The sequence below is a fragment of the Manihot esculenta genome, chromosome 3, assembly GCF_001659605.2.
Source record: "Manihot esculenta cultivar AM560-2 chromosome 3, M.esculenta_v8, whole genome shotgun sequence".
Taxonomy (NCBI): Eukaryota; Viridiplantae; Streptophyta; class Magnoliopsida; order Malpighiales; family Euphorbiaceae; genus Manihot; species Manihot esculenta.
The window spans coordinates 29,682,384-29,707,740 of NC_035163.2; the positions used below are offsets into that span (position 1 = coordinate 29,682,384).

A 25,357-nucleotide genomic window follows, 5' to 3' on the forward strand; every position below is an offset into this window, starting at 1 on the left:
TGTATTCTAAATGACTTGCTATATTAACTTGTGTTTGAATCTAACGTGGTTAGTACTAACCTTTCTGATGAGATTATTACAGGTTAATCATGATGCCGGGAGGACATGAGTGTATGCAGTTTAAGGGGAAAAGAACCAGCGATCGACGAGTTCAGGCAATAAGTTCGTGTGGAGGAGTAAAATAACAACTTCTTGCAATATTTGGAGTAGACTAAGGAATCAAAGAGTAGAACATTTACTTACCGAAGATAGAGTTTTCGTTGTTTCATCATCAGTAAGAGCTAACAGCTCACACAGATCAATTGGGGGGGGGGGAGATACTAAGGATTAAGGCTATCCAACAATTTAATCAAACAGGACTGGGATTAGATCACACTGCGAGCAAGCCTAAGAGCGTTGGACTCGAAGATTGAAGGACCCCAACAAACTCAGTCGACGAGGACGTCGACCATTTAAGTGGGGGAGTGTCACGGTCATAGAGTTTTCAGGAACTAAAATTATAATTTTCCAACATTGGAATTTCCAGGAAGCAATATTAGGATAAATTAGTAGAAATTAGTAGGAAGATAAGGGCTGCGACAATTTGTTGTAATTCCTTTCCATGTATTTATTTTAGGGGGTGTCATATGAGACATGTTGATGTCTCCTGCCACAAGCCAAGTTGTTCTTAAAGCTCTTTAGGGGGAGTGACCAGTTGGCTACCGTAGGCCTACGGAGATCCCAAGTGGTGCCTCCACTCCTTGTAAACCGTCCCCCTGTCTACAAGGGAGGTGAAAATTATCGTAACGGTTACGTCAATGATAATGTATAATTACTATTTTGCCCTTGGAATAAAATAAGTAGCCTTTTCATAGACTCTCATGTTCAGTTCTTATCTTTTGTGCCTACTGTGAGGCTTCTGATGGAATGTTGCCTATTGGCTTAGTCGTCTGCTTATATAACTTAGACTAATCAGGGTACTCATATTCACAGGGTATCGGGTGATTTCTAAGGCTGACTTGGCTTGAAGGTGTTCAAGTCAAGTGCCGCACGGTTTCATGGGATTGCTAAAATCTGAAACCGTGACACCATGCAACTTCCTTCAGTATTGCTTTCTAAGTCTCCTTTGTGCATATCGCCGGTCCAAACAAACAAAAAAAAAATTTCCCACTAAAATGATTTTACTTTTTCGAGTTATTGTCTTAAGCATAAGGTTTCTGAAAAATTAAATAACTCAAAAGTTTTTTTGAAAAAAAAACACCCAAAATCTATTTCCTTCAAAGAAGTACAGCACAATACTAGATACAGAGCGATCCACACACTAGGACGCCCACAATGTGCAAACCTAATCGCAGAATATTCATTGAAGAGCTGGATACAGAATAATTACAAAGTGACCACAATGGAGATAATTAAGTTTTTATGGATAAAATTGTGATACAGCAGCACATCTAAGCTGGAACAGGTTCTGGGACTTTGCCATTGTCCGACGGAGCCAAACTGTCATAGTATTCAACCAGCACTTTCCAGCCACCAGGGCACATAAATCCATATCCATCAGGAGGGTTCTGTTTGTTTTTCGCAAGTGTTCGCATCTATAAAATGCCAGCAGAAACAAATGTAAATATAAATGAAATAATGAAACTATTGTGTTTCTTATCAATCTCTTATGTGTAGTTTATTGTTAGATTTTCTCCCCCTAATTTTGGACGGTTACATAAAAGTTTTAGTTAGCTGCGTACCATGGTGCCAGATATGATCGGGAAGTCTTGTGACCTTGTGGTTGTGGGATCAAAGAATGCCATTTTTCCTTGAGTATTATCATATGCAACAACCTGCAATTAAATCCAATTCAGTAATCACTGGGATTTTCTCCTCTATTCAGGAAGAGATTGACAAAAAGTATTCATGAATTTATAACAGTCAAAATGTACCTTGAAAGGAAGGATGTTTAGACGCTCGAATCCAGGAGCCATACTCAAAACCTTTTTCCTGTGGTCTGGGTCATATAGATCTCTTTTTTCAAAAGGATGACTCATTCCAGCTGGATCTCTACGCACAATGTAAAAGTTAGCTCCTGCACTAATCCGAGCTTTTGCATGCCACTGAACCTCAGTAGGACCAGCATAGTGCATCAGGGAGGGGAATATGGAGACCACAGTCGTCCCTGGATCAAGTTCAAGCACCTGGAAATATATCACCGTTAACAAGTCAGTACTGGTCCAAGGCACAGGTTGCTGGAAACAAGTCTGAACAGAAAAACAGGTCTTATAAAGGTGCAGTTAAAAAATTAATAATAATAAAGGATTGGACATACCGACCTTCTCATGTTGCTTCATCCTCCAATTAAGTGGAACATCATCTGCCTTTGTGTAACCTCCCAATGGATGAAGCAAAAGGATAGGGTTCTTATAACCCATCTCAAGAAGCCACCTATAGTAAAGCATGGCCATTGTGCACGGGGTTTCTGAGCTGAAAAGCAAAGACAGCACCTGCATTGCGCTTAGTGAATTCCTCCCAGACTTGGTTATAGCTTCTTCAGCATAAGGTAGACCACGAGCAGTAGTTCCCTATGTTCTTGCAATCCGTTCTTCCTTGGGATGCTTGTAGATCTCGATACTAAAAGAAACAAATAAACAAACAAATAAAACTGAATATTAGAAATTTGATGCCACTGAGCAGCACAAAATGACTTGGCATAATCTATGACGTAACATGCTATGTCAATAGATCATAAATAAAACTTCCATACCACATGCCCTCAAATTCTAATAACTATCAAATTAAAAACTCTTTGCTAGGGACAAATGATAATGGCTACAAGTAAAAATGTCAAATTGCTGTTCTGAAGGAGCTTTTTGAACAGGCATCAACATCCTATCTACAGCTCAAGAACAAATACCAAAATCGATGCCTAAAATAGAACAGCAAGTATCAGATGCACATAAGCACAAAGTGGTCCCAGCCTCCCAGGACCACAGTTTGCTATTCACCAATTCTTCCAAATACCATTAAGTAAGAAGACTGGATATCTTTCAAAAAGGAATGTTGGTAATATGTCCAAAGACTGCAGACACGTCAAAGAGATAACAACAGTAAAGAGTGACACTGGCAGCACACAAGAGACAGCAATATCCCTTTTCGCCATTCAAACATCAGAAATTATCAAGGAACCAGACCCATTTGCAAAATACTCAAAGGTGACACTGTCACAGGTTAGATCATGAATCACAAACAAAAATTAAAGCACTCTATAAATTGCAGGATGGTGAAGTGAATCAATTATCTAAGAACAACAGTTAACAAATAATTTTAAAAAATATATATTGGTACTTTGATTACAAGGTTGCATACAAAAATGACATAAATCCCCACTTTGTTGCCCATATTCGATATCATTATCATAATATTTATTGTTTTCAAGAAACAGAAATAACATTGCAACAGAATTCAATTGGCTTTTGCATAAAGCATTGGACCAAGAAGAAACATAAGCTAGAAAATTCCAATTTCAACCTCCCTCTTCACCTAGCAGTAAATGCATTATTGAATATAACAGCCACCATAAAAGTCTAAACCTTCTAACGCGACTTTAAACTTAGCATCCATTCCCTTTCCATTCGCACAGCACAGCTCCAATAAGCGAATTAAACAAAAGTTTACCCAAAAATTATACTGCACCCCTCAAAAAAAAAATCACAGGACCGAATGATGTCAACTTACTCGCTCAAAACCGCAACTGTAGTATCCTCAGAGTCAACAAGCGCGATCCTTTTGGACTCGCCGATCCTCTGCTTCTGCAAATAGTCGATAGCGAGCACAATTGGCACCGACATGTTAACAACCGACCCGTCTTCCAGACGAAGAGAGTTAAAATGAAGAGCTTGAAGGAACTCGGATTCCCTCATGAATCCGTGAAGTGGACTGGCCCACCCTTCGCTCAACACATGAACCCATTGTAAATCAATTTTCGTCAACTTAATCTTAGGCAATGAAATAGCTTCTTCTCCTTTAAGATCCCTAAGGGACTTATCAACGAAGAGCTCAACAAGTTTGCCACCGTCCGGTTCAATCAAGGCAGCTCGAAGTCGGACCACCCTTTTCGACTGAAGTTTGGAAATGAATGGAAGTTTGAGAGGAAGGCGGAATGGGAGGAAAAGGGGTTTTGGTAAAGAGGTTGGTCGTGGACGCCATTGATGGAAGATAGGAAGGCTCCCCTGTTTTTGGTTTCAAGTTTGGAGTAAGCGTTTTAATAATGGAAAAATAACTTCATCAAATGAATATTAAACAGCGACAAATAAGTGATCTGCTGCAAGTGCTAGTTGGTAAAAAAAATAGGAACCGGTTGGTGTCGTGGTGTAATTGGTGATTTGGGAGGATGAATCTGGACAAATAGATAAAAATTAACACATATTATTAATGTTTTTTTATAAAATAATTATTGTAATTTTTTCTATGAATTTATCATTTTATTTAGTGCGACAATTGTTTTTCATAATTTTTTTTAATTCAAAATTTTTTTATTTGATTAATTTAAATTTAAATTAACAGAATATTAGAGATAATAATTAATATTAAATATCTGATCCGTTAATATAACAATTAATAGTGGACCAACCAATAGAGGAATAGGGGTTAAGAAATTAATTTGAGAAGATATGGTAAAATTGTACTCCCAAATTCAATTAATTTTGAAGAGACGGATTAAAAAAGGAAGGTATTTAAAATGTATAATTTGTGGATTTAGGCAATTAGCTATCAGAATCTTCCTTATTTGAATTCACAGATACACCCAAGCAATTTCCATTTAAATAGAAAAATGCGATAAGAAATGACGTTTTGTCCATTCACTATGAATCTGAAAGATATTGAAGTGGATCCTATCTGTTTTTCTCATAAAAAGACCTTTAAAGATGTCTTGATCTACAGTGAATCAGATCATTACACATAAGCTTTTATTAGTATCGCTAATAAGTGTGACTATTGGTTGTAGCATATCTCCCTCGCTTAATGGATCTACTTTAACATCTCCTTTTGCACTTTAAGTAACGCCAATATCCATTAATTTGTTGAAAGCTGGACTGAATAAACCAAACTTTTATCCCTATTGCTTGAAAGCTCTGTGTGTGTTTATATAAATGGGCACAGCTTGAAACAATGTCAACATCAAGAAATTGCAAAAAGATTCACATGAATATTATGTAACCTAAACAAAATCTGAAATGATATTTGCTAGAAAACGAAAGTTTACCTATGGAGTATGGACAACACAATAATGTACAAGACTTCCAAGGACGCCAGAGTAAAGAATTAAAGAAAGAAAGACGAGCAATTGTAACGAAATTACCTGCCTTCAGCTGGTTAGAGTAGCTGTCCTGAATTTGATTTCATTAATTATAACTTTTCTGTCTATAACCTTACCAATAAAGCACAGGCAAGCAATTTCAAATATGCAAGATAATTAATCATGCCTTACCAATAATCCAAACAAGAACAAGTACCACCATTGAAATGATGAAACCTAGTTCTATCTCTTACTATTATCTCTCTCCAATATACCATTGATATAAGCTTAGTACTTGCATGACAATCACCACAGATGCGAAGGTTCTTTATTATTCGAATAGGTGCACTAGAATCAGCTACTATAAGAGCAAATGCAATCGCGAGCCTTTCACTATGGTATGACAAAGCACCTTCTTTCTCTTCCTCCTCTATGTCAAATAACACTTCTTTGATTCTTGGCTTATGACCATATTCTTGTAACCTTCTATTAATCTCTTCTAGCTTCAAATAAATCTCTTCTGAAAGTGGGTGTGTTTTGTCTCCTGTGATGAACTCATGCATGGCACCACCCATCTCAACTAAACTGCTTCCCGGCATTTTAACGATCCCTTGATCTTTCATCAATTTCCTAACTTTCTTCACATCTGCCCATTTATTATTCCCTGCATACATATTAGACAAAAGCACATAGTTGCCACTAGTTTCTGGTTCTAGTTCCATTAGGTTCTTAAGGGCAACCTCTCCTATCTCCAAATTCCCATGAACTCTTGCTCCTCCAAGTAAAGATCTCCATACTACTGAATTTGGTTTCATTGGCATGTTCCTCATCTTTTCTTCGGCTTCTCTCAGTCGCCCAGCTCGACTTAGAAGATCAATTACACATCCATAATGCTGAAGTGTAGGTTCAATACCATAAACCTCTTCTATAGAATCAAAGATCTTGCAGCCTTCCTCTACTAAGCCAACATGCGAGCAAGCACACATTGTGACAACAAATGTTACATTATCAGGGGCCAGATCCTCAAGTTTCATTTTCTCATAAAGGTCTAGTGCTCTGTGCCCATAACCATGTATTGCTAAACCCCCAATCATCGAATTGTAACACAATATATCCCTTTGAGACAATTGATCAAACAATTGATATGCTAATTCTATACATCCACATTTCGAATACATTGCGATTAAAGCCGTACACACATAGCGATTCAACCTAAGATTATTCTTCAGTATATATGCATGTGCCCATGCACCTTGACCAAGTGCACCCAAGTTAGCACAAGCACTAATTAGAGCTACAAGGGTAACTTCATTAGGCGTAACTAAAGAATTTAGCATCTCATTGAACAAATATAACGTCTCTGCTGACAAACTAGTAACATCTTCACTACCAACGTTGCCATTATAAGAAGAGGTATTATTAGTATTACTTGCGTAAGCAGCTAGAATAGAATTCCAAGTAGCTAAATCAGGTTTGCTAATTTGATCAAACAAATATCTAGCCACACCTAACTTGCCATAATTCGCATAGTAATTCAGCAACGACGCCTGAACAAAGTGATCATATGTGGGTTCGAGAAATTTCAACACATGGGTATGGAGGGCTAAGCCATGATGGACCCACGGGTGTAACCCACAAGCCTTGAACAGAGATGGGTAGGTGTAATTATTGGGTTTAACAGACTTGTGAGACAGGATACGGAGATAGAGAGAGAAAGCAACGTGGGTATGGTGTTTTTGATTGACGATGGAGGAAATGAGAGTGTTGAAGAGGAATATTGAAGGGTTTGGTATTTGGTTAAAAACAGAAAGAGTATAGGTGATGTCCAGAGTAGAGGAGAAGAGGAGAAGCCTACTGAGAGGGTAGCTGTGGAGGATAAGCCCACTTGCTACCATTTGAGCATGGATTTGCTTGAGGGTGTTTAGGGTTTTGCATTTTTGAAAAAGTTGCAGGGTTGGGCAAGTGAAAACTGAGTTTGGAGATTTCATGGACAGGAAGGATCTTCAATTCGATTATGCATATGCAAGTAGAGGCAGACGGCAGGGGCGGGAATATAAAACCGAAAAAGAAACCGGTAGCTTTGATTCGATTTCAGTTCGGCCTCCTCTATTAGTTTAATTTACTATTTTATCATGGCAGTACGAGAGAATCGTTAATTAATCTTTTAATTTTAAAAAATACATTAAAATATTTTAAAATTATTAAAAAAATTACTAATAATTTTTTATTAATTTTATATTTTATTATTTATTTTATAAAAAATTAAGTAATTAATCTATTAATTTTATAAAAATATAAATTAATTAATCATTTTAATTAATGATGGTATTTAATCGGTAAAATAAATAGATAAATTAATTAATATAATTTTTAAAATATTTTTTAAACTAAAAATTTTTTAAATTATATAAATTAAATAATAATTTTTATTTTAAAAATATTTAAATTCATTCATCAATTTATATTATAACTAATAAAATGAATGAATTTAAAAAAATATATAATTATACCTTAAAAAGTGAAATGGAATGGCGTGATTTCCTTCTCATTTAACTAAAGATTTTGAATAGTCAAATCTGCACTGGTACAGTAGATTTTTTTCAGAATAAAAGGGAGGAAAAAAATTAGGGGGATAGTTCAATTTTGCATGATGGGTTGCCTCTGCCTTTCAGCATCGGGGCTGGCCCTTCTTGGTGGTTATAGCAACGTTTTTGTTGTATTTTTATTTAGTTTGTTTTATTTTGAGAAGTTTATTAGAATGTTTTTCTTATATTTAGTTTACTGGAGATTTTGTGATGGTGCTATGTTCTGATTTGTATGGGTGTTTTTTGGGTTTTTTTTATTTGATTGTGATTGAAGTCCGTGAGAAATTGTGGAGAATTCAGTGTTGGAGTGCAGAATGCCCCATCAAGATTTGCTCCATGGCTACAATAAACTAGAAATGCCATAGTATCATTTCCTTCATCTCTTATTTTCAATATCTAGTACTAAAGTTATTGACCTAAATTTGGTGGGTGGAGTTTATATTCTACAGACTTATTTTTATTTATATATTATACTTGCTTAGTATTGATTTTAAAAATTTTTTTATTTGGATATCAATATTTTGCTCTCAATTAATTAGCATATTGACAATAGCTCTTTTTTTTTATTGTTGATTAATGTCGTTAAATTGTTGTAGATTGAATTGTCAGAGTGGTGAATTATTTTTAAAAAAAATTTTATCGATTCTTAGATACATTTAATATTGTGAGTTAGACTTAAATTATGAATAGTTTTCCATTTTGAGCTGAATAATATATTTTTCATAAATTTCGGTTGGTCTATATATATAATGCCTGCTTCATGAAATTTTTAATGCAATAAAATTTTATAGCTTGATAAAAAAAAACGAACAACCTTAAACTTTTATTTTCTCCCGGATTCATAAGAAATTGACTTCAATCCTCAAATTATAGAATATATATTAATATCGCTTTATTTAAGTTAAATATATGTAACAAATTTATATTATTTAATTATTAAAATATCCTTAAAATTAACAAATTGTATTCTTTAACGTATATTAGACAAATAATAAATAAATTATTATTTAAAAAATGAAAATCTACAAAAAAGAAAAATAAAATCATTTTTATGATAAAAACTATGAAGTGTTATTTTTTATTGGTTAAATTAATTTCAGAATCACACCTTCTACAGATTGGAGAAGGGATGTGGTCGATTGCATGGGCCCAACCGCAACTCGTTTATTTGCCCATGGGCTTCTGGATTATTTATGGTCTCCAATCAGACAACAAACAAAAAAAATGTTTTCATTTTATAATTTAAGAATACAAGACAAGAGCGTATTGAATTTTTTTTTTTTTTTTAAGAATGAAATTTTTAAATATTAAGGTATTGATTGGCAATACTAACTATTGAATCAGATGGTAGCTATTTTAGTAATAGATAGTTGTTTTAGCGATAGTTAATTCAACGTTATAAAAAATAATTTTTTATAATATACTCTTTTTAAATTTTAATCTAGTAGTAGTTTGACTAAATCAAAATAGTACTCGTTGAATAGAAAAGGTGAAAAAATCAGGGATGAACATTATAATGGCAAAACGACAAACAAATACTCAAAGCTTGGTCCGTTTTATTGTTCTTTTTTTTATAGAAAGGCGACACAGACAGAAGCCTGATTGCACTTCCATTTATAAGTTGCTTCTTCTGTTCAATAATTTTCAAAAGAAAGAAGCAGCTGCCCTGTAAAAGCATTCATCTTTCACAGATTTGTGCTTCCATCTTTTTTATTCATAGCATTATTGTAATTTGTTCCCTTCTTAGTAAACTTTTTCTTTCTTTTTTCTTTAAGAAAAATAAATTTTATTATTTAATTTCTATATTATACAGAAATTTATTAACTTTAAAAAATATATTAAAATATTCATAAAATTTTAAAAGATCAATTAATTAATTTTTTTTGTTGATTTTAACCATTAAATATTTATTATTTAATTTCTATATAGTATAAGAAAATCATTAATGGTTAATTTTTTTATTTTAATAAATGTTGATTAAAATTCATTTAAATAATAAAAAGTGAAGCTTGTTTGAAGACCCAATCAAGATTGTTAATATATTTTTGTGAAGGAAACAGAATGATTGTTCGTACAAGATAAGAAGTCACTGTTAGGACAATTTCATCCTATTCCATTACATGCCAAAGGCAAGACAAAGAGGATTTACTATGTCATATCTAATTCAATCCTTGCAACTACCAGACACCAATTATTCATCACAGTATTATTAAAATCTACTGTGTCTTTTACTGTCATTATAATGTATTGATGTAATATCTCTTGATTATTTTTTCAATTAACAGTAAATTTAATAAAAAGTTTATTTTATTAAAAAATAAAAATTTTAATTATATAATAAATTACCTGAGATTATAACATTCAAAAGCCATCCATTACCTTATAAAGCTGGGAAAAGCAACCAGAATTTTCAAATGTTTGGAACGACTGACATTGCCAAGTTTTCTTTAATTACCATCAGCAGCTTTATGCTAATTTAAAATTTTTAATAAAAATATTAATATGTATATATATATTTAATCATTCTTTACCATCCAACTTTTATCACCCGCCCCTTTAGGCTTTAACCCACTTTATAGATTTTGGTAATGGTTCTCTTCTCTTCCTTAAACACGGCAGCTGCTTGTCTGCTTCAGCAGCAGCTTTCACTATATTACTATAATTTAGAAGCGTCCAATAAAAATAAGTTTATTAATTTTTAAGATAAATTTTTATATTGAGATTTGCATACTAATTATTATTTTAACTATATAAATATTATTTTTAATTTTTGGCATGAAATTAATACATCATCAGAATCTCAATAATTAGAGAATTTTTTTGGATTGAATCATTGGAAGGTTGTTTATATTGAACAACATTCTGTGTTGCAAGGACTGTTTGTTTTAGTGCAAGTTTGGTGTAATTTGAAAGAGATGGTTTCCAAATTTGTGGGAAACATTAGATTACATGATGTCAAAACTCATGCAATGCCAATCATATATAAATGCTGATGGGGAATAAATGTTTGGCAACACAAAGTTAATTTTGAGAATAGCAAACCGTCAAATCTAAACAAAACTACAAATCCATAATCTTGATAGCATCTTTCTTGTTATGTCAATGTATGGAATGTGCATGCATGTATCTATATTATTGCTACATATTTGAAAAACTAGTATATGATTGTTTCAATAATTATAAAAAAAATCACATAATTTCTATTTTATTACCTTTGATAATATTAATATATGTAATATAAGTAAATTTTACGAATTTTAAAGTTGTCCGCCGAAGAAATTATAGAATAGAAAAATGGAAGGAAAGAAGACGGCCACGCGTGCAGTGGCGGACTCCAAGATGATTATAATAATAAAGGAAAAAAAAATAATTTAAATTGTATTTGTTATGGGTCCACTCCACCCACAAGGCAGAGTCTATAGACTCTTCCTCTGAAGGGGGAAGAGTGAAGACATGAACATGGGAAATCCCACCCCATGAGCTTCTGTTTTGTGCTATATATCTCGACTCGCTCAACTCTCAAATATGCCTAAAATTTGTCCACTATAGTACTAGAACACAGTGAAAACGGCCTTTCACTATTTAGTAAATGGGGACAAAAACAAATCCCCAAGTGCAAAACCAAAACTTTCTTGTCCCTAATCTATGTATCTACGTCTCTATACTTTTGATGCAATTAGGAGTTATCCAAAAATCCACCTGCATGTCAAAACAAATCAGGTCCATAATCCATATCCTTGGGGTGCCCACCTGACCTATTACAGTTCAATCTAGAGATAATTAGATTGAAAGCGTTTTAATATTAAATTAAATAAACTGATAATTTAAAACTAGTTTTAATATTAAATTAAATTAAATTAAATTAATTCAGCTTCAATTATGATTTCGAACCCCGGCCCCTTAAATCGCAAGTGAGGGGGGAAGTGGTCACTAACAGCCCCTCGTGGGAGTAATGATTTGGTGCATTTATGGAGTTGTGGAATTATGTGTTCTCGTAATTCAGAACCGTCCAACAAAAAGATACAGTCTCATTTATGTTGCTGTATTATGCCACTCATTACAAAATCTTGGTGTGATCATAGTCATTTCTCTTTGTTCAGTCCATAGATTTCAAAATACAATCCTTTGATCAAGTGGTCCTTTCCTCCTTACTAAGCTTTTTTACTCTCATGCCTACTTTTTTTTGCTTGCTCAAGTGATGAAATCATTTTAGATTAAATTAAATTATCTTAGTCAATTGATGGTAATTTGATTGGAATGCATGATTTTTTGAATGTGCATGGTCGAAAAAGCAATGATATCAGTCAAGACCACCAAAAGAAATTTCAATAAACTTGAGATTGACTTTCCACCGAGAATGTTATCATAAGTGGGACCAAATTTCCCCTCCCAAGTCTAGGATCTCATCATGCATACCACACTATTCCTTTCATTGCCTAATTTGCCCCCTTCTTCCTTGCCCTCGCTCCTCTCTCACACCCCCTCTTATTATCATGCTCTTTTATTTTCCTTCCTCCTAGTTTCAATAGTTCTGATCATGACTCATCTCCTTGTCCTTCTAATTATATTAATTAAAAAATTGCTGGTATTACAACTTACACAAAAGCTTTTTTTTTGGGGGCCAAATATAGAAAAGCAAATTAGATTGATTAGAAAAAGTGTGCATGGTAATGTTGGGGCCATGAAGTGAAGCACGACCCCACTGGATCCATCATCAGATCATAAATACAAAAAGCCAAATGGGGTCCACAAAAAAGTGGACCCACAGTTCTAAAGCAACCTTTGAATGGACCGTTAAAGAACTTGCCCCAGCTAAGCAGCTGCTGCCTGCTGCTGGTGGTGGTGGAGGGATACATTAACATAAAAAGGATCCATGGGAGAAAGAGCAAAACTAGCAGTATTCCATGGAAACTTTTTATTTTTTTTTTTTCGGTCGAACATGGGGACTAGACTGAGACCAACAAAAATAAAAAAATGTAAAGGGGAATAAAGCAAGAGAGAGAGAGAAATGTAACATATGGAGAAGTCTGCAATAGACAGGACCCCAAGTTTAATTATCCTTCTTCAGTGGGTTTTATGACACTGAGAGAGCTGTTTTGGACTATAGTAAGAACTAGCTTCCTCTCCATCACTGTATATATATATCTCTGTAGGCTGCGCGATCAGTCAAGAACCAGACAGAGAAAGAGAGAGCTAATTTATAAAAGCAGAGGAGGGGAAGGAGGAAGGAGGAGGGGCCTCACAAGCCTTTACACGTGATAAAGAAAACACCAAAAGCACTTGCATGCGTGTATAAAGATTCATCTTCATCATCACCTCTCTCTGTTCTAGGTTCTCTTTTCTTTTTTTCCTTTTATGTAGCCTCTGTAAAAACTGAATTCTTGAATTATTTTTTTCCTGTTTTAAAAAAAAAAAATACCAACCTTATCTCCAATAACGTTCTTTGCCACCTCATCTCTAAAACCTCACCTCAGTGTGTTGAGTGTGCTTCTCTTTCTTGCAAGCTCTTGGATTTTCTCCATTTTATGGTTTACTGAGTGAGTTAGGAGTTGGTTGAGTGTTGCGAGTTGTGGACTTGGTATTTATTGTTGGGTCATTTCTATCCAGGCAATAAATTTTTGGGTATCCTTGGGATAGTGATTTTACTTCTCTTTTCAAGGTTTATTCCTTCTCTTTGCATATACGTTCTTCTTGTTGCCTTTTGTTTTCTTCTATATGTAGTCTTGTGGTTTCAAAACCCTCTAGAGCAAACGGTATAGTTTTTAATTTTTTAATGCACTTCCTGTGTTTTTATCTTCTTGGTTGTATTCATCTTCATTGTGATTTTTCCCTTTGCAGATTTTTCAGTTTTGGTAGGGACAAATTTTAAGAATATGGTTCCGTCAACTGGTTATTTCTATTTCTTGGGTTTCTACTCGATTTTGTTTTTTTGGTTTATTCATTTTGTCTCTATGATTCATGGTCAGTTGTTTGCTAATAGAGCAATCTAAAGGAAGATTTTGGGTTTTGGGTGGAGTTGTGGAGCTTTCTCGAGTTGCAGTGCTGATTGTCTCGTTTGGGGAGTTTTCATTTCCTTCTTTCTTGGTTCTTTTAGAATTAGAGCATAGATTCAAGGATAAAAATTATTAAAATTACAATATTAAAACTCGCCTTCACCGTTTTTACATTACTTGTATTTATGTTTCTCCTTCTCTATTCAACGTTTCTTTTATAATTTGGTTTTGTGGGTTTACTTGCTGAAACAGAGGTCAACATTGGGTTTCAAAATTTTCAAAGGAATAGTAATGCTTGTATTGTGAAACAAAGGCCTAGGCAATATCTCATACCCTTTTACTTGGTGTCAACAACCATGATGCTCTAACATCATCATTATTATTCCTATTTCTTTACAGTTCTGTACAATTTTTGGTCACTTGGCTGACATGCCTTTTTTTTTTTTTCAGCGAAGAAAATGGTCTAAAATCTCAAATCTGCTACTGCGAGGCGAATGTGGAAAGGATAGAAGAGAAAGAAAGTATATTTCTGCCATTTGGTGAACCTTTACTGTTTTGAACACCAGCGTTTGTGATTTGCGTGTAAGGTTCAGCGAGCAAAGAGCAAAAGTAGAGAGGAAAAAAGAAATAAAGAAAAAAATCAGCAATGCCTATAAGGCAAATGAAAGAGAGCTCAGAGCAGCACTTGGTGATAAAAACCCACTTGCAGAACACAATGAACCAACCTCAAAAACACCATAAAACCCCTCAAAATGGCAAGGGACCGCCATCTCAGGAAACCCACAGCAAGAGCCAGACCTCACCCCCAACAAAAAACAGGGGAAGAAGAAGAAACAGAGGTGGTAGAAAGTCTGATCAAGGAGATGTCTGTATGAGACCCAGTTCAAGGCCATGTACTGTGGCGCATAAGCCCGTGAATCCAGCAGGTAATCCCTTGGCAAGAGCTCCAAATGGGTCCGTTAGAAATGCTGGAAATATTTGTGAAATGGAGATGGGTTTGGGGTTCCCTACTTCTAGCAAGTCTTTGAGTTTTGCTCCTAGGCCTGGTTATGGTCAGCTGGGGACAAAGTGTATTGTTAAGGCCAACCACTTCTTTGCAGAGTTACCAGACAAGGACTTGAACCACTATGATGTGAGTTACTGTCTTTGATGCGGTTCAGTTTTTACATTAAACATTGCTGTAAAAGTACTGGAAGGTTATCTTTCTGGTTTTCGATTTTCTGTGTAACAGTCGGGGCCCTTCATCTGACGTTGTAAGAATAACTCGTACTGATAGTTTCTAGCATTAAACATGGCTGTTATTATGCTGATGCAGAGAATTAATGTTGGGTTTTCTTAACTTCATTTGAAGAAAATAATGTGCTTTGCAAATCTGTGGCCCTTAATCTGACAATAGACATGTTCATGCCATTGGTCTTATTTTGCTGTACATTGCAGAAGGAATTGAATAGGATTCTGTTTTATCTCATATACTTTTCCTTCTAGTAGCATTAACGGTTCTTAAATTTGACGATTTAATGTCGTTCTTACTGTGTGTGTGCCCTTTTTGTCATCTTTTACTTCGATTCCTGCAGGTTACCATAACTCCTGAAGTGGCATCAAGAGCTAAAAACAGAGCTATCATGGCGGAGCTGGTGAGGCTTTACAAAGAATCTGACTTGGGAAGGAGACTTCCTGCTTACGATGGCAGAAAGAGTCTGTATACTGCTGGTGAACTTCCCTTTGCTTGGAAGGAGTTCGTGATTAAACTTGTTGATGAAGAAGATGGAATAAATGGTCCCAAGTAATTTTTTTTTTCTAATTTTATACATCCGCTTTGGTTCTTCTCATTTTGAAATTTGAATGGTTAACTCTTGTGCCGTCCACATTATATTTCACTAATACTGACTAAATTTAAGTTTTTTGTTCTACAAAAATTTAGAAAATTGATGATCATTATAATGAAAATATAAAATCTGATGAAAAAGATTATTGCATATATAATGCAAGCTAACTTTTGCTTTGGTTTATCTGTGTATAAAATAACTGTAACGGACCTATATACAATGTTTTAGGAGGGAAAGAGAGTACAAAGTGGTGATCAAGTTTGTAGCAAGGGCCAATATGCATCACTTGGGTCAATTTTTAGCTGGTAAACGTGCTGATGCTCCACAGGAGGCTTTACAAATTCTTGACATTGTGCTGAGGGAGCTCTCAACAAAGAGGTATGATTTCTGACATAGTCTATGATCGCGTTGGAACTGTAATAGTTTCTGGGTGTACAAAGTGTCTTGCATTTCAAAACTTTTAACACTACTTTCTCTGAAGGTACTGCCCCATTGGAAGATCCTTCTTTTCACCGGATATTAGAGCACCACAACGACTTGGTGATGGCTTGGAGTCCTGGTGTGGGTTTTACCAGAGTATAAGGCCTACACAAATGGGCCTATCCTTGAATATTGGTAAACGAATGACTAGAAATTAGAACATTAGGGAGAATTTATACACTACCCGTAATTGATCTCACTTTTTTTTTCTTTTCACCTTCTTCTGCTATTTTTGTAATATAGATATGGCTTCAGCTGCATTCATTGAGCCTCTCCCAGTAATTGAGTTTGTTGCACAGCTTCTGGGCAAGGATGTATTATCAAGGCCATTATGTGATTCCGATAGAATCAAGGTACTTTAATATATGGTCATTATATGTATCATCTTCATGGTGTTTAATATAACTTGGGACCTCAATGACAATGAATGACAGATTAAGAAGGCCCTCAGAGGAGTAAAAGTTGAAGTAACTCATAGAGGGAATATACGGAGAAAGTATCGTGTCTCAGGATTGACATCTCAACCTACAAGAGAACTTGTGTAAGTTTTTGTTCTCTCTTAGTTACATCTGACCAGTGGATTTAGTAGATTCTCGTCTTGATAAGGAAGAAAGAAAGTTGAAATTCTTCTGATGTTCTGATTGTAAACGGTTTCTTGTTTAGATTTCCTGTTGATGATAACTCAACTATGAAGTCAGTAGTTGAATATTTCCAAGAGATGTATGGATTCACCATTCAACATACGCATCTACCTTGCCTTCAAGTAGGAAACCAGAAGAAGGCGAACTATCTACCTATGGAGGTGTCACTTTTTTTTGTTGGTTTCTGCTTGTTATTTTAGTTCAGTTTTCATTTTCCACTTTCTTTAGATAATCCCTGTATGGAATCTGACTTGCTCTGTTAGGCTTGCAAAATTGTGGAGGGCCAACGATATACGAAAAGGTTGAATGAGAGACAAATTACTGCCCTGTTGAAAGTTACATGCCAAAGGCCAAGGGATCGAGAAAATGACATTTTGCAGGTACTTGTGGTTTTTGATAAATTCTCTCAAAGTGGTAAATTTGTGCAAACTTCTCAAGATAGATATAGGGACCTAGTATGATAATGCAAGGGGAAAACCTTTCCACTTTTGCATAGTTAAGGTTCATATGGCAACTGGCTAATGATGAAAAAGCAACAACCTTGGAGCTATCACTGCCTGGCCTGCTAGGAAGATAGATAAAGGAATTATGATGTTAAAACTCTTATTTCTGAGTTAAGTCTTGTATCTCTTAAGTTTGTCAATAGATCTGCGAATCAATATTCTCATGTTTTAGCAAGAGCTGCTATTTCTGTGTTAGATTCGAATGAGTTGGGTGTATGTCCTCCATCATTCTTATTAGGTGTTTTATCTTTTGATCTGCTTAATATATAATTCCAGTTGTTTTTTTTTTTAAAGGAAAGGAAACAGCAGCATGCTAATTGGTTCTTTAATTCATGGCCTTGTACAACAGCAACATGCCTCGTTAATTTTTTCCCCCTTTCCTTAGTAACTGTGCTAGCAGCATGCTAATTAGTTATTTAATTCATGGCGTTGTATCCTCTGTGCATGTTGAGACACAAGCAGACAGTTCAGCATAATGCTTATGATCATGATCCTTTTGCAAAGGAGTTTGGGATCAAAATCAGTGAAAAGCTAGCTTCTGTTGAGGCTCGAATTCTCCCTGCTCCCTGGGTAATGCTTCATCTCTTCTTTTCATGGTCTCTATATTAATTTGCAGAAAGGTAATTAGCGATATTCATTTTCCATCCTCTCATACTCTATCTGCAGCTGAAATATCATGAAACTGGAAAGGAAAAGGACTGCTTGCCACAAGTTGGCCAATGGAACATGATGAATAAGGTATTGTAATTGTACATAAAAATTCCGACCTCTCTAGTTTGCCAGGAGACTCCAGATGTTGTATAATAACTTGACTTCAGTTAAATTTCTTTACTGTTGCATCTATATATTTAGCAATTAGAAACAACCTTGTTTTTAATTGTTTTTACTGTTGGCAGTAACTAACCATTGCATGCCTTAGGAAGTTTTCTGACTTCATTGTAGAATTCATAATTCTAGAATTTCTCATATGGCTCATAATATGATGGTGCTGATAAATCAGAGACTTTCTCAGTTTCATTTCTGTTTAACACTTTTTGTATGTGTAGAAAATGATTAATGGAATGACTGTGAGCCGATGGTCATGTATCAACTTTTCAAGAAGTGTTCAAGAAAGTGTTGCTCGGGGGTTTTGCAATGAGCTTGCTCAGATGTGCCAAGTATCTGGCATGGTAACATTTCCATAAGCGACAAATATATTACATCCATTATCAAACTGTTCTTATTTCTTCCCTTTCCTATCATTTAATTTGATTGCCAATGTTCATGTTATATAGGAATTCAATCCAGAGCCTGTTATTCCAATCTATAATGCCAGGCCTGATCAAGTAGAAAAAGCTTTGAAGCATGTTTATCATGCTTCCATGAACAAAACCAAAGGAAAAGAATTGGAGCTTTTATTAGCTATTCTACCTGACAATAATGGATCCCTATATGGTATGTCATATCATATATGCTCATGAATAGGTGGCCATATTTCACAATGTTGATATATGTGCTTCTTTTTAAAATTTAATTTTAGTTTCTGTTTGATTTTCTTTAATGAAGAAAAGAAATGGAAGATATGAAGTCTAGAACCATTAATACGATTCTTCCTTTTCAGGGGATCTTAAGCGGATATGTGAAACTGATCTTGGTTTAATATCACAATGCTGTCTTACTAAACATGTTTTCAAAATCAGCAAGCAGTATTTGGCTAATGTATCACTGAAGATTAATGTTAAGGTTAGATTACTCTCTTGATATGCAATAATATTCTTTCAGAATGTTTCAACAAGTGGAGTGTAAGTGATTTTTATTTGGTAGGTGATATGTACTTCCACAAAGGGCTTCACAGAAGTTGTTAGAATGAAAATTTTTTCTGAATCACCTTTATTTGTTTTTCCTTTTTGCTTCCACTGCCAATTCTTAATAATTAGAATGAACACGTTCTGAATTTTTCCCACATCCTTGCTGCAGATGGGTGGTAGAAACACTGTCCTTTTAGATGCCATTAGCTGCAGAATACCATTGGTTAGTGACATACCAACTATTATATTTGGAGCAGATGTAACTCACCCAGAGAATGGGGAGGACTCAAGCCCCTCCATTGCAGCTGTACACTTTCTCGCCTACTTGACATTTATAAAACTCTCTCCCAATAAGTGGAGTTCTTGTTGCTTATAGATGTTATTCCTACTGTAGGTGGTAGCTTCTCAGGACTGGCCTGAAGTGACAAAATATGCTGGATTGGTTTGTGCTCAAGCTCACAGACAAGAACTCATACAAGACTTGTACAAAACATGGCAAGATCCAGTTCGTGGAACTGTTAGTGGTGGCATGATCAGGTAGAGGAAATTCAATGTCTCTAGATTTGTCAACTCCTTTTTTTTTCTTCTATAATTTTTTCTAGTCAGAATTTGATCAATAAAATATTTTCTTCTGTGCAGAGATCTTCTAGTTTCCTTTCGGAAGGCAACAGGACAAAAGCCACTAAGGATTATATTTTACAGGTCAATCCTCCTGGCACACTCAGAAAATCTCCACTCTGATGCAGCACTTGCATAAGAATATAACTTTGTTGTGGTCTCAGTAGTCAATGATCTATTGCTGCTCTATTTAAACATTTTAGCTGCACATAAACTGTTTGCACACATGCAATTGTGCATGAAAATTGTGTTTTATCTCCATGTGCACATATGAAATGCATGCATCTTGAGGCATTCTGTACTTCAGTCCTTATGGTGATGCTCATGCCATTTAATTTGGGCAGGGATGGTGTTAGTGAAGGGCAATTTTATCAAGTTTTGCTTTATGAATTGGATGCAATCCGGAAGGTGAGATGGAGTTTTATGTTTAGTATTCCCCTGTAAATTACTTGAAACAATTAGAATTAGAATAATGAATAATGTTTCTCGCAGGCTTGTGCTTCTCTAGAACCAAACTATCAACCACCTGTGACTTTCATAGTTGTACAAAAACGACACCATACTCGATTATTTGCTAACAACCACAGGGATAGAAGTAGCATAGATAAGAGTGGAAACATATTACCCGGTAAAGTTTATAGTTTCTTGTTGTTATATTTGTGGACAAAGGGGAAATATTTTTTTTTCCTATTTCAAATAAATTTTCTTTTCTGATTATGTATTTGATGACATGTTTATTTTTCAGGCACTGTGGTTGATTCGAAAATCTGCCATCCAACAGAGTTTGATTTTTATCTCTGCAGTCATGCAGGTATTCAGGTAGAGCTCTCTCTCTCTCTGTATGATGTATTAACAACTTGATATTGTGATTACTATTTTGACTTATGACAAGTATCAATTTAAAGACAATGAAGGTAATGTAAAAAAATTAGCTTAGCCTGGTGGTCTGAAATCGTAGCAATGACAGAACAAACAGTCTTTGTCCAACTCCAACATAATTTAATCTGACAGTAGTATGTATGATGTCTTCTGGTAGTAGGGATGCGTGTAGAACTGAAGATTGATTGAGCCTGTAACTCTTTATAATGCTTGGTTGATTGCTTCTACATGTTGCTGACATATGTTATTAGGTCTTAGCTAAGGAATTAATCAGAATGAAGCTTGCATTTGTTACTTGCTACTGCATTTACAATTGTATATAAAATCTTGACATTGTGCTGTTTCCAACGACAAGCCTTAATCCCAAACTAATTGGGGTCATGCTGCTTACCAATTGAGATAAATTTATTTTCTTTTTGACGTGACAGGGGACAAGTCGGCCTGCTCACTACCATGTTCTGTGGGATGAGAACAACTTCACTGCTGACGGAATCCAGTCATTGACGAACAATTTATGTTACACATATGCAAGATGCACTCGCTCTGTTTCTGTTGGTAGGTGTTATTGTTCTGCAAAGTATCTCAAATACACATGTAACAGAGACTGACATTTCCATTTTATATCATCCGAGTCTTAGCTTATTGAAATAGCACAAATGCAGTGGAAACTTTATTAAACTCTGAGTTTTAACGAAGTCTTCTCTATTAGAGGATGAAAAGGGCAACAAACAAATGAAAATTTGGGGGTAAAGCTACCTTCTGTTAAGATCATGGGTTCATAATACATGCAAATTGCTTGTTTGATCTATCAAAAAAACTAATAACTTATGCAACTTTTAGAGATTAATTAGTCATCACCAACAGAGTGACTAATCCAAGTACACAAGAATCATGATCATTTTTTTCAATTTTTATTTTCTTTTTCTGTAAAGGAATATTGGTGAATATATACAATTGTTGACTCAAGGGACTAACTGGTGGTTTCCATGCAGTTCCTCCTGCATATTACGCACATTTAGCTGCTTTTCGTGCCCGATTTTACACGGAGCCAGAAATGCAGGAAAATGGCTCCAGCGGTGGGGGCTCAGGATATGGCACCAAGGGAGCAAGAGCAGGAGAAACAGGAGTCCGGCCATTGCCTGCCTTGAAGGAAAATGTGAAGAGAGTAATGTTTTACTGTTAAAGACCATGGAGGGAGGTTGGTGGTAGAGCTGCAAGCAGGGAGATAACAGTGGTAGAAAAATTTCCCTTGTACATGTAACATGAAACATCCATGATTGCAGATCTTCCATTAGATCATTGATCAGAAGTGCAAAGCTTTAGTCCTGGTTCCTAGAAATCAGATAAAAAAAGTAGGAGAAACACCCAAATCATAGGTGATATTTGTAGTCCTCCTGAGTAAACCGTTTATACATCTTGGAAGAATGTCAAATTGGGTCTTGTAAAGAAATGTTTATTTATGATCAATCTATATATGCAGGAAATTTTGCCTCATTCAAGCATGTGAATTTTCTTGTCAATTGGATTTTACCTTCTGTTATAACAGATGGGCAAAATCAAAATTTTTCTTTTGATGGTACGCATAATTGATAAGGACTAAATTATTGTTGTGATTATTCAATGAAATTGGTATTTCTTGATGAACATTATATGAGTACAACTTATTGGGCATTGAGGCATGGCCCAATGGAGCTTTCAGAAAGCTCTAGGCCTACAAGATGCCAGGATGGCCCATGGGATCTTTTTTTTATAAGTTGAAAGAGAATAATATTAAGAATAACATTGTTAGTTTTTGTCCCATTAGAATAGGATAATAAATATTTAGTTTTGGTGGAGGTTTGTTTAAAGAGATGAAAGCATCAAACTAGTTTAACTTTTGGACGATATTCAAATTCGAAACTTCACATACTTTTTTTATGTGAAAAAAAAGGTCATCCAAACTATTCCTAAGCTTTACATTGGATTTAATTAAAATTTAACTATTCATAAGCTTTTCATTGGATTTAATTAAAATTTTTTACTTCCTATGATCGTCATCTTCAAGTCTCTTACCTCAAATGTCTTCTTTAAGGATAGTAATAGATTAAATATTTCTGAGTATCGATCTATTAAATTTAATAAATTTAAATTTAAAAATTAATATTTATTTTTGAGTATCGATTCTTTTTTTTTATATATATATTAAACCTCGCAGTGGCAGCCTTTCCATGCAATAATATATTCAACTGTTGGCATTATGATCATAAAAAATTCCAATCAAATAATTCTATTGCATTAATTATTGCTACTCAAATCAGGTATAAAATTAATCATCATACTAAAACTTTTTTATTTTTTTTTTAAATATATGCGTAACTATTATATCCAAATTTGGAATTACACATATATGCTTATAGATAGATTAAGCAGATTTTGTCGTTCTCGGTCGGCATTTTCATCTGGAATCATATGCCTCTAACTCATCTCACCACCATAGCACCACTGCATGTGCCTATCCTCATTGATTCATCAGTACCGCTGTCATCTAAATTCAATGGTACTTTCTTTTTCTTTTTCTTTTTTTCTACTAAAACTATTAGGGTTTATTTTATTTGATTGTTAGAATTTATTTGGGAAAAATAATGTACTTAGTTATTGCATTGCTTGATCAATGATTTATTCTTTTTTCTTTTTTAACCGAAAGTTTTCGCGGATTTGTGTTAATTTATTAAAATTGAAACTGATATAAAGTAATTAGCTTTGTATTTTACTGTATACTTAACCAGTCCTAATTTTTACTATCCATATTCGATAAAAATTCACAATAATTTTTTAAAAAAAAAATTTTCGAGACGTATAACTTTTAAAAGTGTGACGAGAGGCGTAAAGCTGTCATAAAATTCGATATGAAAATTCCATCGTTTAGACGGTAATTTTATATTTTAATTATTTTTTTAGATATTTTAAATATTTTCATAATTTTACTTATTAGAATTTTATTTCTATTATAAATAGTCTCATTTAATTATTAAAAATTCACTTTTTTAATTTTTGAGAAATTTTAATAAAACTTTCAGTTTTTTAGCCTATTTTTTTATCTTATTTCATCTTAATCAAACGACATTGATTAAAATTTCACGAGTCTAAATAATCATTTATCAGAAAACTAATACCAAATTGAATCACTTGTTCCTACTCAATTTAATTTAGTTTAATTATCTTTTCATATTTAGATTTCACTTCAGATTGCATACCCTTACTTCCATCATAAGCAAAACTTGTTCAGGTCTCTATCACAAAAATCTACTCATGTTCTTTATATCAGGGGTATAGAGTTAATTTCACATCCATAGTAGTTTAGACTAAATAACATTTTTCATAGACCATATATATATATCTGAATGAATATTAACACCTGAATAAAACATTTGCAAAAATAAAAAAGATTAAAATTCTTATACGATCATACATATTTTATTTTTTTAAAATAAAAGTTTTAATTAAAAAAACTAAATTATTTATTTTGAATATAAAAATGAACTAATAAGAAATCAACTAAATTAAATTTTTAAAAAATTTTTGCTTTCAAACGGGGCTGTAGTTTATCTAAAATATTAAAACCTGATCCAACAGAATGCACATAGGAAATATGATTTTTTGTTTGGAGATAATTCATGTGTTTAAATTCAAATCGTTGTGGACATCCTATATTTTTGGAACAATATCAGTCACACTTTTGCTGAATAGTTGAAGAGAGTTAGATGTAAGAAAAATTGCAGTACAAACAAAACAAAAATCACATGGAAATCAAAATCTGTTGGAGAGAGGGAGACAGCAGTGACATAAGATCCCTGCATATATATACATATATATATATATGAACTGTGCACCAAAATATGAAAGAGTCTCTCCAAAACTACATAATTACCATTTCCTTTCTCTTTCTCTCTCTCTATCTCTCTCAGAATCACGAACACACACATAGAAAGCTGTTCCACTGAAATCTCACTTTCAACAATTTGAACGCGAGCCATTTCCGGGTCCCTTGTAGAAAACCAATTTATTGCCTAGTGCATACATTGAAGCAAGGCCTTGTCGATGGATTCTCCACCTGATGTCTTTCATTGATGATAACTGACAAATGCAATCGCTGGAAAGAGTTGGGAGAATCAAAGCAATGACGTTTTTGCTTATTTGGGTACCCAGCGAAAGAGAAAGCTGTATGGAATCTTGTCCACTTAGAGCTTCCTACCAAATGTGAGGGGCCAAACGCCAAAGCAATCAGACCATGTATGCATAATCAAGTAGTAATTAATTAATTTTGTCTCTACACTCTACAATCCAAGTATATGTGTGGGTATGTCCTTCTATTAAAGAGAATATGCAACATCTTACTAAGAATATAGATCTGGAGAAGGTTTATTCCTTTCAGTTGGAGAACAACATTAATTAACGGCTACACACTACCGTTCAGGAACTACAAATGAGGCTTCCTTTCAGAAGTTGCTTGCAGAAATGATGTCCAAATGCATGAGACTCCTAGGCTAACATTGTAGCCATATGGAAGTCACAGTGGCTAATAATGTGAAAAAGGGCTGTGTATTCTACTTTTTAATCAATGTTTTGATCATTTACATGCACATTTAAGGAACTGGGTACTTTCGGTTTCTTATGTCTGTCCATTGATAATTTACAGCTGGGTTTCCAAAGCCTTCTTTTAGTGACTTGCAGTAAAATGTGTGCCTAATATCCAAAATAAATAGTGAAAATTTTGGCTAAGCCTATTATCATGATCCTGATAAT

General features: G+C 34.3%; 2 protein-coding genes and 1 pseudogene across 4 annotated transcripts; 1 reads left to right on the plus strand and 2 right to left on the minus strand.

Moving 5' to 3' along the window:
* Positions 1 to 1,141: 1,141 nt before the first annotated feature.
* LOC110611059 lies at positions 1,142 to 4,478 on the minus strand (annotated as a pseudogene).
* A 703-nt stretch (positions 4,479 to 5,181) lies between these two features.
* LOC110610973 (pentatricopeptide repeat-containing protein At5g43790) lies at positions 5,182 to 7,359 on the minus strand. The gene has a single exon (XM_021751056.2). The coding sequence runs from the start codon at positions 7,249 to 7,251 to the stop codon at positions 5,452 to 5,454; it is 1,800 nt and encodes a 599-aa protein (XP_021606748.1). The 5' UTR covers positions 7,252 to 7,359; the 3' UTR covers positions 5,182 to 5,451.
* A 5,414-nt stretch (positions 7,360 to 12,773) lies between these two features.
* Positions 12,774 to 22,069, plus strand: LOC110612004 (protein argonaute 10). Of its 3 annotated transcripts, none has more exons than XM_021752616.2 (22): positions 12,774 to 13,179; positions 14,292 to 14,973; positions 15,416 to 15,624; positions 15,896 to 16,045; positions 16,149 to 16,282; positions 16,391 to 16,500; positions 16,582 to 16,688; positions 16,811 to 16,949; positions 17,052 to 17,168; positions 17,754 to 17,861; positions 17,958 to 18,029; positions 18,338 to 18,460; positions 18,566 to 18,725; positions 18,892 to 19,013; positions 19,248 to 19,385; positions 19,473 to 19,615; positions 19,718 to 19,780; positions 20,041 to 20,104; positions 20,189 to 20,324; positions 20,442 to 20,515; positions 21,004 to 21,130; positions 21,568 to 22,069. In XM_021752616.2, the coding sequence occupies exons 2-22, from the start codon at positions 14,488 to 14,490 to the stop codon at positions 21,756 to 21,758; spliced, it is 2,973 nt and encodes a 990-aa protein (XP_021608308.1). In that variant the 5' UTR covers positions 12,774 to 13,179; positions 14,292 to 14,487; the 3' UTR covers positions 21,759 to 22,069. The 3 variants fall into 3 exon arrangements, with proteins under 3 accessions (XP_021608308.1, XP_021608309.1, XP_021608311.1); XM_021752617.2 differs by having other exon boundaries at positions 13,173 to 13,507; XM_021752619.2 differs by lacking the exon at positions 12,774 to 13,179 and adding an exon at positions 13,201 to 13,601.
* The last annotated feature ends 3,288 nt before the right edge of the window (positions 22,070 to 25,357 follow it).